The following is a 12816-nucleotide window of genomic DNA, read 5'->3' on the forward strand; positions in this document are numbered from 1 at the left end:
AAGTCCTCGGCTCGAGAATCATTATTTGTTAAATATTGCAAAAAGATAAAGAATCACGTATTGTTAATGTATTCCTAGTATAAAGTAACAAAAGAAGAAAAAATAGACGTTGTTTAAATATTTTTAACAATATATAACAAGTAGCAAGAAAACCAAAAAAGGAAAAAAAAAAATTCAAAGTCACTTGATGCAAAAAAATTTACTAGAATGTTTAATCAAACATAAAACTCTCTTAAGTCGTGTGAAAAGGCACAATTTGTGGCATCTCTATTTAGACCTTGGCTTAATTTGTAGGCTTTCGCTTAATTGAACGCTTGCTTTAAGACTAGAGGAATTTATTTTAGGATGCTTGAGGCAATTTAGAAAGAGATAGGCACTTGCCATCTAACTCAAAAGAGTAAGTTGTTGGGTAGTAATTCTTTACCATCTGATCCTTCTTATATGCTCTTATTTTTCTCTATCCGATCTCGTCTATACGTCCCTCTTAATTTTCGAAAGATTCAACAATGACTTAGACTCGGACTTTGAACATTACATAAAATGACTTAGTTGGGCTGAACACTTGTCATCTGACCTAAAAACTTAAAAACCTAAAAACTTAAACTGTAGGTGATTTTACATACTCGCTCATATATATTTAAGAGCTTTCCTATCTAAATCCATTGTGAGATAAGACCAATAAATCTTATTGTTTTTCCTTACTAATTTAACAAATTCTAAGAATTATCAAAGAACCTGGTTATGCTTTTTTTGATTAGGGACATGAGGGAATTTTTTTGGTTGAAAACTCCATAATGTTGGACACCGTTATCAACAAGGGTAAAAAAACAACAAAGGACAGATAATAAATGTGTGTGAATGTATTGTAGGAGTGGGGAGCAAGATTACATTACATACGCGAGTGTCCTAGTATAGGAAGGAGTACTTCTGTGGAATCAAATTTTACCCCACATATATATAAAGAAAGAGAGAGGCAAGAGAGAGAGTCTGAAAAGATAGATCGACGGAGATGGTGATTGTGAGTGAAGAAGCCGATAGCAGAAAAGTGCGTGTATTCAGGTGGAATGAGAAGCTCTGCAAGAATGGAGTTTCCGACTGTAAAGCCCTTTTCATGTTCCTTATCTCCGACAAATTCATAACCATTAGGTACCAACGTGAATTCTTCAACGAAGGAATATCAGAGAGGTTGTTATCTTCGACCGCATAAGGCTTTTATCTGATAATTCCATCAAATCGCTGGCTGTTGACGCCCTTAACACCACAAACCAATTCCTACCCAACACCGTCCTATCCTTAGCTCATCAGATTTCTACGTATCTCATCTCTCGATTTCGCTTTAGCCCCCAAAATCTTCTTCGCCGCAATTTGCCTAGAATAGTCATAGTCGTTGACGTTGATCGAAGTCGAACGGCCAATTACGGCTTCCGCACTACTCATCCCATTCCGTCGCCGTTGTTTCCGTCTTCGCATACGCAATGTTCGTCAGATTCATCGGACGACGAATTAGATGAAGAGTTTCATACTATGGCTGCTCAGGATACTTATGAAGATCCGATATATAATTGGGATGAAGATATAGACCTCAAACAGATTATGGGTAAGCTAGTGTCGCTACCCCAAAAATTGGGTGAAGGCGGGAAGTATCCACTGGAACCGATTGACACCGACGAACCGGTGGGCTTTTTCGAAGTTGATCCGGAGAAGGACCACGTCTGGAAGCGGACTAAGGACGACAGATCAACGGCGGTGGGTTTGTGCCCTATATGTCTGGATGTAATGTCGACCGACACCATGGACATCATCTATGAGACTTGTTGCTTGCATGTCTTCCACAGGCGCTGCATCTCAGCTTGGTTGTCCGAATCCAATTCCTGCCCCACATGTCGCTTTCAGGTTTCGTAACTATTTTCTGATCTCTAAAGATACAATTTTTTATGTATAGGATGGTCATTTACTTTTTTTAGTTTTTATGATCATTGGAAATCGAATTTTTGTGTATCCTTATTGAATGAATGGTCAAGGAGTGAATTATTAGCCTTTTGATGGGTCTCATTTGGAGGACTGCTCCAATAATGTTGTTCTTTTATTATATATATATATATATATATATATATATATATATATATATATATATATACCAATTTGGATTTTGATGAGCTTTTTTCTGAATTGGTGTGTTGTCGAATGTGTGGAAGAAAGTCTCAAAATCATACTCTTCTATTTATTTATCTATGAGTTAAATCTCTTCATGTACTTGGGGAGAATATTACTGCACCTTAGACTATGCACCTTAGACTATTCAAGAGATGGTTGTTGGGGTTTGGTTCAGCGTTTGAACTTAATATCCAGAGTTCCTTATTTATGGTGGTTGTAGAGGAGGGGCTTACCAAGTGAACTCCATTTGTCATAATCTTACCACCTTTATTCTTCATTTATTCTCATCTCATGAGATTTTACCATTGCATTTGCAAAACCAATAAATTTATGTTTTCCCTAATGAAGCTAACCGTTTACTCTGCATTACCATCTAAACTTTAACAGATAGATTGCCACTGCCACACATGCACAACGATATTTCAGACCATAGCTCCAAATCCTTCACCAGGGAGAACCAATATAGAATTATGAAGATTAAACTAGTCCGATGGTTGGACTTCAATAATTTCAACTGGTCAATAGTTAAATGTTATTTACTGAGTAATTATTTTTAGTTGGTGGCATTAAGATACTTCGAGTAACAAAAAGCATGACCTATCCTCTCTATCTATGAACAACAGTTTTAGTCAAATGTTCTATAATCTTGTATGAGACAAACTCAATTACGATCGGTCTCTTAACCACATCTTGCTTTGATTTAATGCAGACCAAAAGGTGTACCCTTCCTTTCAGTACAACAGTTTTATTTAATCCGTTTTATTTCTTATGTTCAACTTGATGGACTTGTTCTTTTTTGTGTAGGCTAAACATTTCCTTTGTTTTATTTTTTATTTTTTTATATATATTAATTCTTTGTTAGTTAGATATTTTTACTGTTGTCCATTGTCCTTTCTTATGTTTATAATATATTTGCCATTAGAAGGGTTTTGTTAATCCGTTTTATTTGTTATGTTCAACTTGATGACTGGGCTCATGATGAGGATCTTTATGATCTAAGCTATTCTGAAATGGCAAAGACAATGAATTTTAGTTGCATTTTGTTTTATGCAGTTTCTGAATTTATGTTGCTCAGCGTAATTTTGCAGCAATTTAGGTAAGGTAAATGATATCGACCCTCCAAGAAAAGGCTGAGGCACATCATTTCTAATGCCACATGGACTAAAGAAGTGGAGTGTCTCGGACCATTTTGGAGCGCCAATATCATCTTTCCTTCCATAAATACTTCTAACTTGTTATTCTCCTCTATATGGATAACTTTATTTTTTTCCCCACTATATTTCTGATATGACTGGTGCAAAAAACTCAATATTCCTAGGACTATTTAAATAACAATTATTTTTTTATTGGACTCACGGAAATAGAAATTGCAAACATTCTTATGACTTCTAAATCTCTGATTGCCAACATTCTTATGACTTCTAATTCCTTCCTTGACTTATTGTTAGTTTGCTTCTTGTTGGTCCTTAGTATGTTATTATCATTTTGTGTTTTTGTTTGCTTTTACCCGGTAGGAGCTCTCTCTCTCGGAGAAAGCAATTTGCTTCACCACAAATTCTGTTTATTTATTTATCAATGAGGATAAATTGTCTTCTAGAGTTCGATATGACTCGAGTGGGCTTAACCGGGGCACAGTAAGTCTGGCAGAGGCGTCTTTGACATGTGGGATATGAGGTGGTATCTAGGGTGGACTTTTAGGTGGAAATCTTTTATGTTTTCTGCCTTTTGACTTGTGTGGTTTATAGGCATGTGGATGATGCTAGGGGAGCTTTTTATGGGGTGATCTTGTTGTAGGCTAATGCGAGTGTACATGATGTAGTGGGAGATTTTTGAACGTGATGAGTGTTGGGATGTCTTAAATTCCTATTCTAATTAGGTTTCTATTTTAGAGTTGTATTTTGTTAGGAAATTTCTTGTTGAGCAAGTCTTGGGCTCTAAGCAATTGTAATCCTTGTCCAACAAGACAAGGAACTGGGTTTGGAACTCTATAATAGGCACCTAGATTATAGGTTGAGACTTATGAGATTGAGAGAGATGTAGTCTCGCGAGGGAGTTGATGGGTAGAGATAGTTTATGGGTTGGTAGAGTAAGAAAAACACCAATGGCACTAGTAGCTAGGAGACAGGCTTGTGGAGTGGTACATGGTTGTAAAGTTTTTGATTTTATCTATATATATATTTAGGTTAAAAGAAATTTTTTATTTAGCTGTGGGACCCACTTATTTTATGTTATCATGTGCTAAATGGGATTACAGACCCATTTTTTTTGTTCCTCTTCTCTCTCCCCGCTGCCTTTCTTCCTCTTTGTATTTCCTTTTTTTCTTTTTCTTTTGCAACTTCCACTCTTGATTTCTTCCTTCATCCTTGGTAGATTTGAGAGCCGTTTGAGGCAAAACGAAGCCCACAACGAGCTCTACGCGCTAGTGTAAGCAATTTCAGATTTGGTCTTCCTAGGGACTTCGAATTTAGAGACCCATTTTAAGGGTTTTGGCTCACTTTTGAGGTAGGGACACCTTAATCCACTACCTTCTTGTTCCATTGTGAGTTATAATCATTTGTTGTGCCAAGCATGCTTAATTAGAAGTTAATTGTATCAATGATTATTTTAAATGTTGTCTAGAGAAATTCATGTATTTGAATGTGAGTTGTTTTATGTGTAAAGCATGCTTAAATGTATTTTGTTATATCTTAATGTGTTAATAATTACTTGGGAGATGTTGAACATGTTGAATGTTTAATTTTATGGTGTAGAATTTTAAATGCCATGACATTGAATGTATGGAACATATATACATGCACATACCATTGGGTTGCATGAAATGAGAGAAATTGTTCTTGAAATAAATATGGGGAATTTTAGGGAAGTGTTTTTGATGAAATGGTTTTATGCGAAACCCGGTCGCTGCGGGGTTACCAATGGGCCGGAGGTTAATATAGCCTAGAGGGGACTAGGGAGTCGCCCTAGCGTGGTTGAGCTAGCTGGGCCCCATAATGACGCCGCGGGGTTACCAAGGGTCAGGGACACTAGCCAATCCTCCTCTCGTGTCGCGGCGGGGCTACCAAAGGGCAGACTGTATTAACAGTTTGGAAACGATGTTTTGGATTATGAAAACGGGGAGCGACACTAGCATGCATTGCATCTCATACCATTGCATTGGATATACTATGCTGTATTATTTCCCGACATTGTATGATCCCCATTTCCCATTGGCCTATGCTTTATTTGGATTCACAAGGACACAAGATGTGTGTCTTAAGTGTCACCTGCTGAGCTTTATGCTCACCCTACTATTATTTTTTTCAGGTCTTGGAAATGAACTGGTGGACGACAATCCACCTCAAGCTTGAAAGTTGTTAGAAGGTTGTTTGCTATTTTGTATTTTGACCGTTCTATGTATATTCGTAGTTGTGGAAATGTAACTAAGTTAGTATTCATGGCCTTGTAACTTAAGAACGAACTTATCTTTTGTTTGATGTAAATGAAACTAATGGAATTATGGTATATGTTTTCATGCAATTGTATCATGTAACGTTGTAAAACAGGGATTTTAAATCTTAATCATGTATTTTTGGACTGTAATTATGATAAGTTAGATTAATTGGTGTGTGGATGTTTCACCATGAGAGGAACTATATTGAGGTATAATGAACGGATGAATGAGATGCTGGATGATATTATGTGTTTTGTGTTTTGGGACAGATTGTTGAAGGCCCATTTTTAGGGGAGGTTATGTCGAATTTTTTTTTTAAATTTTGGCATCAGCTAGGGTCGTTACAATGGTGAAATGACATGTACACGTTGTTGGCCCAAGTGCTGCAAGAAAATAAGAAATTGGTTGAGGAGAAGCAATTCATTTTCACAGGGGAGGATGGGCCTCCAGAGATGAGAAGAAAGGGAATTAGGTAGATTTGTGATTTCAGAATAGTTAAGTTGGCAAAATTGTTTTAGCTTGTGGTTTATTGTATGGAAGGGGAAGGAAGTGGAGGGAGAAGGCATGGAACAAAGTTTTTATTGTTTGGTATAGGGGACCGGAAGAGAGGAAGTATGGGATGATGGGTGAGGCATCCCTCTTGGTCCACTATTTTGCATCCATCTAAATTTGGGAGGAAGAGGAGACAGAAAGAAAGATATTTGTTAAATTTAATTGAAAGACGATATTATTCTCATTTAAGTGTATCAATTTATACATTTAAGTAAATGATAGTAAAATAATAATATTATCTCTTTCTCCCTTTCCACTCAACCAAACAATAGGAGAGACAAACATCCTCCCTTCCCTAGCGATGCCTCTTTTATCTACTCTCTTCTCCCTTCCATTTATTTTTCCATCCCTCCTACCAAAGGGAGCACTTTTGTGGCTTAAGGATGGAGATAAAATTACCAAGTTCCTTCTATTAAATAGCTACCGCCGATCAGAGGGTTAATCACTCTGTACTATCATCATTAATTGGTTGGAGCTAAATGAAAAAGAGGTGAACATAAAGTGTTGTTCCATGAGAGGTTGTATGTAGGAATGTGTGACCTTCTTTGGGGGGTTTTGTAGTTTGATGTTATAAGTGCGGCAAATAGTAGTTAACTGTGAAGCTCTCCAGTCCTGATGGACTCACCATGGGTTTCTTTCAGCAGTGTTGGTCAATGATTAGGTGATGATGGGTTTTTTCATATTTCTTTGAGCAGGGGATCTTAAAGAGGAGTCGAAATGCTTACTTTATTGCAGTGGTAACTTAGAAAGGACGTGTGCACTGTGCGATTAACATTAAGGATTTTAGACTGGTTAGCTTGGTAGGGAGTGTTAGTAAGTTGTTGGCTAAGTCTTATCCTTAAGACTTAAAGGGTTATGATTGTCTCAGAGGCACAGGAAAGGGTTGTGGGGATACATGAATCTTTGATGCGATGCTTATTGCGAATTAATATGTGGACTCTAAAGTGAAGTGAGGAAGAGAGAGTACTCTATAGGCTAAACCTTAAGAGGGCATATGACCATGTAAATTGAGGTTTTCTTTTGTGTCTACCGGAGAGGATAGTAATACAATCAGGCAATGAAGTGGATGGAGCCTTGTATTTCTACTGTTTGACTTATTGTTTTGTGGTCGGCTCTTTAGAAGTGTTCGTTTTGAGTAAAAGATGTGAGGCAGGGTGATCCCTTCTCTCCTTTGTTGTTTATTGGTGATGACTTGATCAGGTTGCTGAGGAGGGCAGATGAGTGGATTTTGTTGAGGTGCTCTGAAGTTGGATAGTGGCTATCAGATGGAAGTTTTCTACCTGCTGCTAGAAGAAGACATCTTTTTGCTGTGCAAATATGGAGCACTTGAGGCATTGGTCTCATGTCTTCGGCTAATATGGGAAAGAGAAGCTTATTTATTCCAGTTGGGAAGACTGGGGACATGGAAAATCTAACATCCAATTTTGGGGTACAGAGTGGCTTCCTTCAAGTTGAAGGCATATTCAGATGCTATCTCGAAGTAGTTTCAGAGGTGGCTTAAGGGATAAACCGGCAACATCTCTCGAGAAGGGAAGGATTAATATTAAGTAAATTGGCTAGGATTCATGTCTCCCTTCACCAGTCCTGCATTGGCGAAACGAAATTATATAAGCTCCATGAAGATGATCTTTTGGGAATTGGGGAGGACATAAGGTCCATTTGGTGGGATAGAATAAGGTTTGCCTTTTACTCAAGGATGGAGGTTATGAAATTAGGGAGCTCAGGGTGTCTTATTGAGCATTGCTGGAGAAGTGCCTTCATGATTTGCTAGGAAGGAATCCTTGTGCTGAAGAGTAGTAGAGCACAAGTATGGATGTTCTTGGGGTGGTTAGTTGTCGAGGGAGGTGGATTCTTCGAACTGAGTGGACCTGGAGGTACTACAAAAGATTGGGAGGAATTGCTACTTCATGTTTATTGTAATGCGGAAAGGAGAGTCAGATTTTGGCATATATTTGTGAAAGAGACCTTAAAGACAGGTTATTGGAACTCTTCCAGATCACAACAGATAAAGTTGCCTCAGCTGCAAGATTTTGTCTTTTTTGCCCACAGGTGTGATTGGGAGCCCTAGAGTAGGACAGATTTGCATGACTGGGAGATTGACTAGTTATGGCCTTATTAGAAATGACGCAAGGGACCAGGTTATGTCGTGAAATGGAAGATGAGCTAAATGGAGTGCAGTTTAAGGTATATTCTCAAAAAGGGGGCATCTAGTAGAGAATTAGCTTCTGGTACTTTTATGAGGTACACTCTAGGGGATGGGGGGCATCTAGTTCCCTTAGAAGTTATATCTCCCAAAGGCCTCCTTCAAGGCGGCACTTTTTTGCTAGGTTTGCAGCTATGGATTCTGTAATCAATACAGATAAACTGAAGGTGAGAGTTTTGTATCTCTAAACTAGAGTGTTACAAAAGCATGGGTGCTGTGGAAGCAGTGAGCCATCTTCTTAATTGTGGAGTAGCAACTGATTTTTGGGGCCTTCTTTTGTCCTTAGTGGTGGTGCTTGGGCCACTCCACGGACTATAATCTGTGTTACCTGGACTCGTCCTTTCCGGTGAGGGTGTCCGTGTCGACACGACACGACACGGACACGGACTCGGGATATGCGTCCGACCTTGTACGGTCAAGATCAGACACGGCCGTTGAAGAAAACCTTGGTTTCAGTGGTCGGAAATTACTGGTTTCACTGGTTTTGCCGCGATTTTCAGGAAAGACGTTTTGGAGAAGACGAGGGTTCTTCACGTGTTGGTTTTGCATAGAAAGTTACCCTATTTGGCGCGTCTTTTTCACGTTCTAACGCGTAAACAAATTTCGACCGACAGCTGCCTGTCATTGAGAAACGTGTGTATATATATATATATGGTGGTAGTAGTAGTATATATATAATAATAATAATAATAATAATAATAATAATTGTGGTTAGTGGGTTACCAGCTGTAACCCATTCACCACAATTATGTTGACCATTTTAACCTAATTAAATAGGTGTAAATTTACAATTTTAACCTTATAATTAAACCATTTGTTGCGTTGCGTTGCGTTTTTGCCCCTAAAAACAATCTGACTGTTCTTTTCTTTCTTTTCTCGTGTGTGTTGCGTTTTTTCCCCTTCAAAAGATCTGAGTGTTCTTTTCTTTCTTCCTTCTTGTGTGTGTGTGTGTGTATATATATGTGTGTGTGTGTGTGGGGGGGGGGGGGGGTGTTGATAAGAATAACCTTATTTATTATTGATAAGGCAGAGACTATCATCTATGGTGGTTAAAGACTCTGGTTGTGCTAGGAGAATGATACTCACGTGGGATCTGCCTGATTCCTTCATACGGCCACCGGCAGAGCCTCCAGACTGATACCACGGTGCGGCTACTGCGTCGCCGCTTGAAACCGAATGATCTTTGAGACTTTGGCTTAGACTTCTTCAGTTTAGGAAACCCTAGACTGAATACGTCTTGATCCATCTGTAAGGCCTTATGGGCTGTTTAATTTATGGGTTGGCCCATTGGTTGAGGCTTTGGCCTGCTGTAAATTTTTTCTTTTAATAAAATACATTTACCTTCCAAAAAAAAAAAACCTATTTATTACTCTTTGTTTATAAGTTAAAACAATTATGTAATTTTGTATTCATAGAAAATATTTTCTTCAGTTTTATTTTATTTTATTTTTTATTTTTCCCTCTCTGTTTTTTTCAGAGTTTATATTGCCAAGCCAGCAGTGCAAGAAACACTCTGATATCGCCCAGGAAACACTGTGGGCCACTTTTTGTCCATTAAAATAATAATTTAGACAAGGTTATTTTTGGGCATTGGGCTTTGTACATTATTTTACCATCATCAATATAACAATATATATACAAATCTGTTACAATAAAATACACAATAGTTTATAACTTTACATGTATATTTATTTATTAATATTAATTCTTGTTTTTTAAAAATATAAATGACAATGATCAAAAGATAAAGACTTATTTGCTTTGGCTTTTTAAAGTGGACAAATAATATTGTCTAAAATAATAAAAGATTTTTTTCCATAATTAAATCTCATAAATCCATTAAAAAAGGTAAATAAATACTTATGCCTTTTTTAATATAACTTCCATGTAAAAAATATTGAAAGCAAACTAATTTCACATTAATTACTAATCATGTTTGAGGTTTATAAATATTCTAAAAAATATTATATACATTATATTTAAATTAATTAACTTTTTATCCCATATTTAAAGCTCGGTAGCTGACAAACTCACTTATTACTATATAATTTTCTTATTACTCATTAATCATGTTTAAGGGTATAAACATCCTACAAATAAAAAAAAAATTAAATTTATATTACTTAAGTTTCTTTTCTATTTAAATCTCACATACCCAATTATTAGTAAGATAATTATATAAATAATTACACATTAAATTATTTATTTTATTTACAAAAACATTAGAATAAAATTAAGTATTTAACTAAAAAAAAAAACTTATATTTAAACATTTAACTATATAATTCAACACATGGAATTAAGAAGGTTACACTTAGTAATTAAACACATTGAATTATATTTGTCCTAATTAAACACATTGAATTAAGAAATCTAAAACTAATATTGTCTAAAATAATAAAAGGTTTTTTCCTTAATTAAATCTCATAAATCCATTAAAAAAGGTAAATAAATACTTATGCCTTTTTTATATAACTTCCATATAAAAAATATTGAGAGTAAACTAATTTCACATTAATTACTAATCATATTTGAGGTTTATAAATATTCTAAAAAATATTATATACATTATATTTAAATTAATTAACTTTTTATCCCATGTTTAAAGCTTGGTAGCTTACACACTCACTTATTGCTATATAATTTTCTTATTACTCATTAATCATGTTTAAGGGTATAAATATCCTACAAAAAAAAAAAAAAAAAAAATCTATATTACTTCAGTTTTTTTTCTATTTAAATCTCACATACCCAATTATTAGTAAGATAATTATATAAATAATTACACATTAAATTATTTATTTTATTTACAAAAATATTAGAATGAAATTAAGTATTTAACTAAAAAAAAAAAGAAGAAGCTTATATTTAAACATTTAACTATATAATTCAACACATTGAATTATATTTGTCCTAATTAAACACATTGAATTAAGGAGGCTATAATAGTATAGTAATCGACTATACTAGTATAGTGATCCTATATAACTATATAATTAAACACATGAAATTAAAAATCTCACACTAGTTTAGTGATCCATATATAACTATATGGTTAAACACATTGAATTAAGGAGGCTAAAATAGTATAGTAATCCTATATGACTATATAATTAAAGACATGGAATTAAAAATCACACACTAGTATAGTTATTTATATATAACTATACAATCAAACACATTGAATTAAGGAGGTTATACTAATATAGTGATCCTATATAACTATATAATTAAACACATGGAATTAAAAGGTAACTAACGAGACTATAGTGATCACTGATCAATTGATAACTGTATAATAATTGAACTCACGAGATTATAATAATCATTATTTTACTATTGAGACTATAGTAATGAATAGATAAGTATATAAAAATTGAACTTATGAGAATAATTGCTTACATTATAGGTAAAGAAATAAAATATTTTTTACTAAATTACTGTTGCTAATTCTATACACTAATTTTGTGACTTCACATCATCATTTAATTAAGAATAGCTTACATTATCTATAGGTAAAGAATTAAAATATTTATTATTAAATTAATGTTTCTAATTCTATACATTAATTTTGACTTCACATTAACTAAGAATAGCTTACATTATTTATAGGTAAAGAATTAAAATATTAATTATTAAATTAATGTTGCTAATTCTATACATTAATTTTGACTTCACATCATCACAGTTTCAACAGGTACGATTGTTTGAATTTTAAGTTCTTATGTCAGCCTTGGAAATACCACGCCTCCAAAACGCATGCCCTTATAGTAAGCAAGAAGTACAAAATTTTTAACTTAATATATAATATTAGATTTTATATCAATCAAAAGGCTGGGGGTGATGGCTTAGTCAGTCATTAAATGCTACTGTGGCATTTTGTGGCTCAAAGCAATGCACCATTCTTACACGCCACCTGTGCCATTTTCATCTTCTCTGTCTCTTCTTCCTGCACCTGCGCCATTTTCATCTTCTCTGTCTCTTCTTCCTGCACCTGCGCCATGTTGCTCTGTCTCTGATCTCCAAGACTGCAACACAAACAACCCTTGAACAGGTATATATATCTTCTCTTCCTCTCTCTCTTCGTATGATTATACAACTGTATCAACCCATACTTGTATAATCTTATTTTATGCACCTCCAATAAATAATTTTATTCTTTTAAGTTTTCAGAATATTTTTTGATAATTTTATTCTTTTAAATTTTATTATGTTCATTATAATTTATAACAATAGGTATATATAATTTTTCTCTCTCTCTCATGGCAGAATTAGTAAGACAGAAAAGAAGAGGAAGAAGTCAAAATCAATTGTCTGCCAGTAGTCAGAAAACCGAAAGCCACCTTTTAGTAACTTGGGAAGGCGCCAGTTAGAATCAATTGTCTCTGCCAAGAACGTACTATTTCCTTTATGCATTCATTGATTATACAATTGAATTAATTGATACAACTGATACTGGAATAAATTTATTCTTTTA

At 34.9% G+C, this 12816-nt stretch overlaps 1 protein-coding gene across 1 annotated transcript; it reads left to right on the plus strand.

Moving 5' to 3' along the window:
* Nucleotides 1-949: 949 nt before the first annotated feature.
* On the plus strand, nt 950-5727 carry LOC132279657 (uncharacterized). Its single transcript, XM_059781693.1, has 2 exons — nt 950-1893; nt 5458-5727. Exons 1-2 carry the CDS (start codon nt 1525-1527, stop codon nt 5509-5511), a joined length of 423 nt encoding a protein of 140 aa, XP_059637676.1. The 5' UTR covers nt 950-1524; the 3' UTR covers nt 5512-5727.
* Nucleotides 5728-12816: the final 7089 nt, after the last annotated feature.

The sequence above is a fragment of the Cornus florida genome, unplaced genomic scaffold (assembly GCF_030987335.1).
Source record: "Cornus florida cultivar Cherokee Brave unplaced genomic scaffold, ASM3098733v1 CherokeeBrave_3.0.0_Hap2_Chr10, whole genome shotgun sequence".
Taxonomy (NCBI): domain Eukaryota; kingdom Viridiplantae; phylum Streptophyta; class Magnoliopsida; order Cornales; family Cornaceae; genus Cornus; species Cornus florida.

Excerpts from the sequence above, each read along its gene's own strand:
- LOC132279657 (XM_059781693.1), top strand. The coding sequence starts at position 1,525 with ATGGCTGCTCAGGATACTTATGAAGATCCGATATATAATTGGGATGAA. Across the intron at positions 1,894-5,457 it reads GCCCCACATGTCGCTTTCAG|GTCTTGGAAATGAACTGGTG; the intron begins GTTTCGTAACTA and ends TATTTTTTTCAG.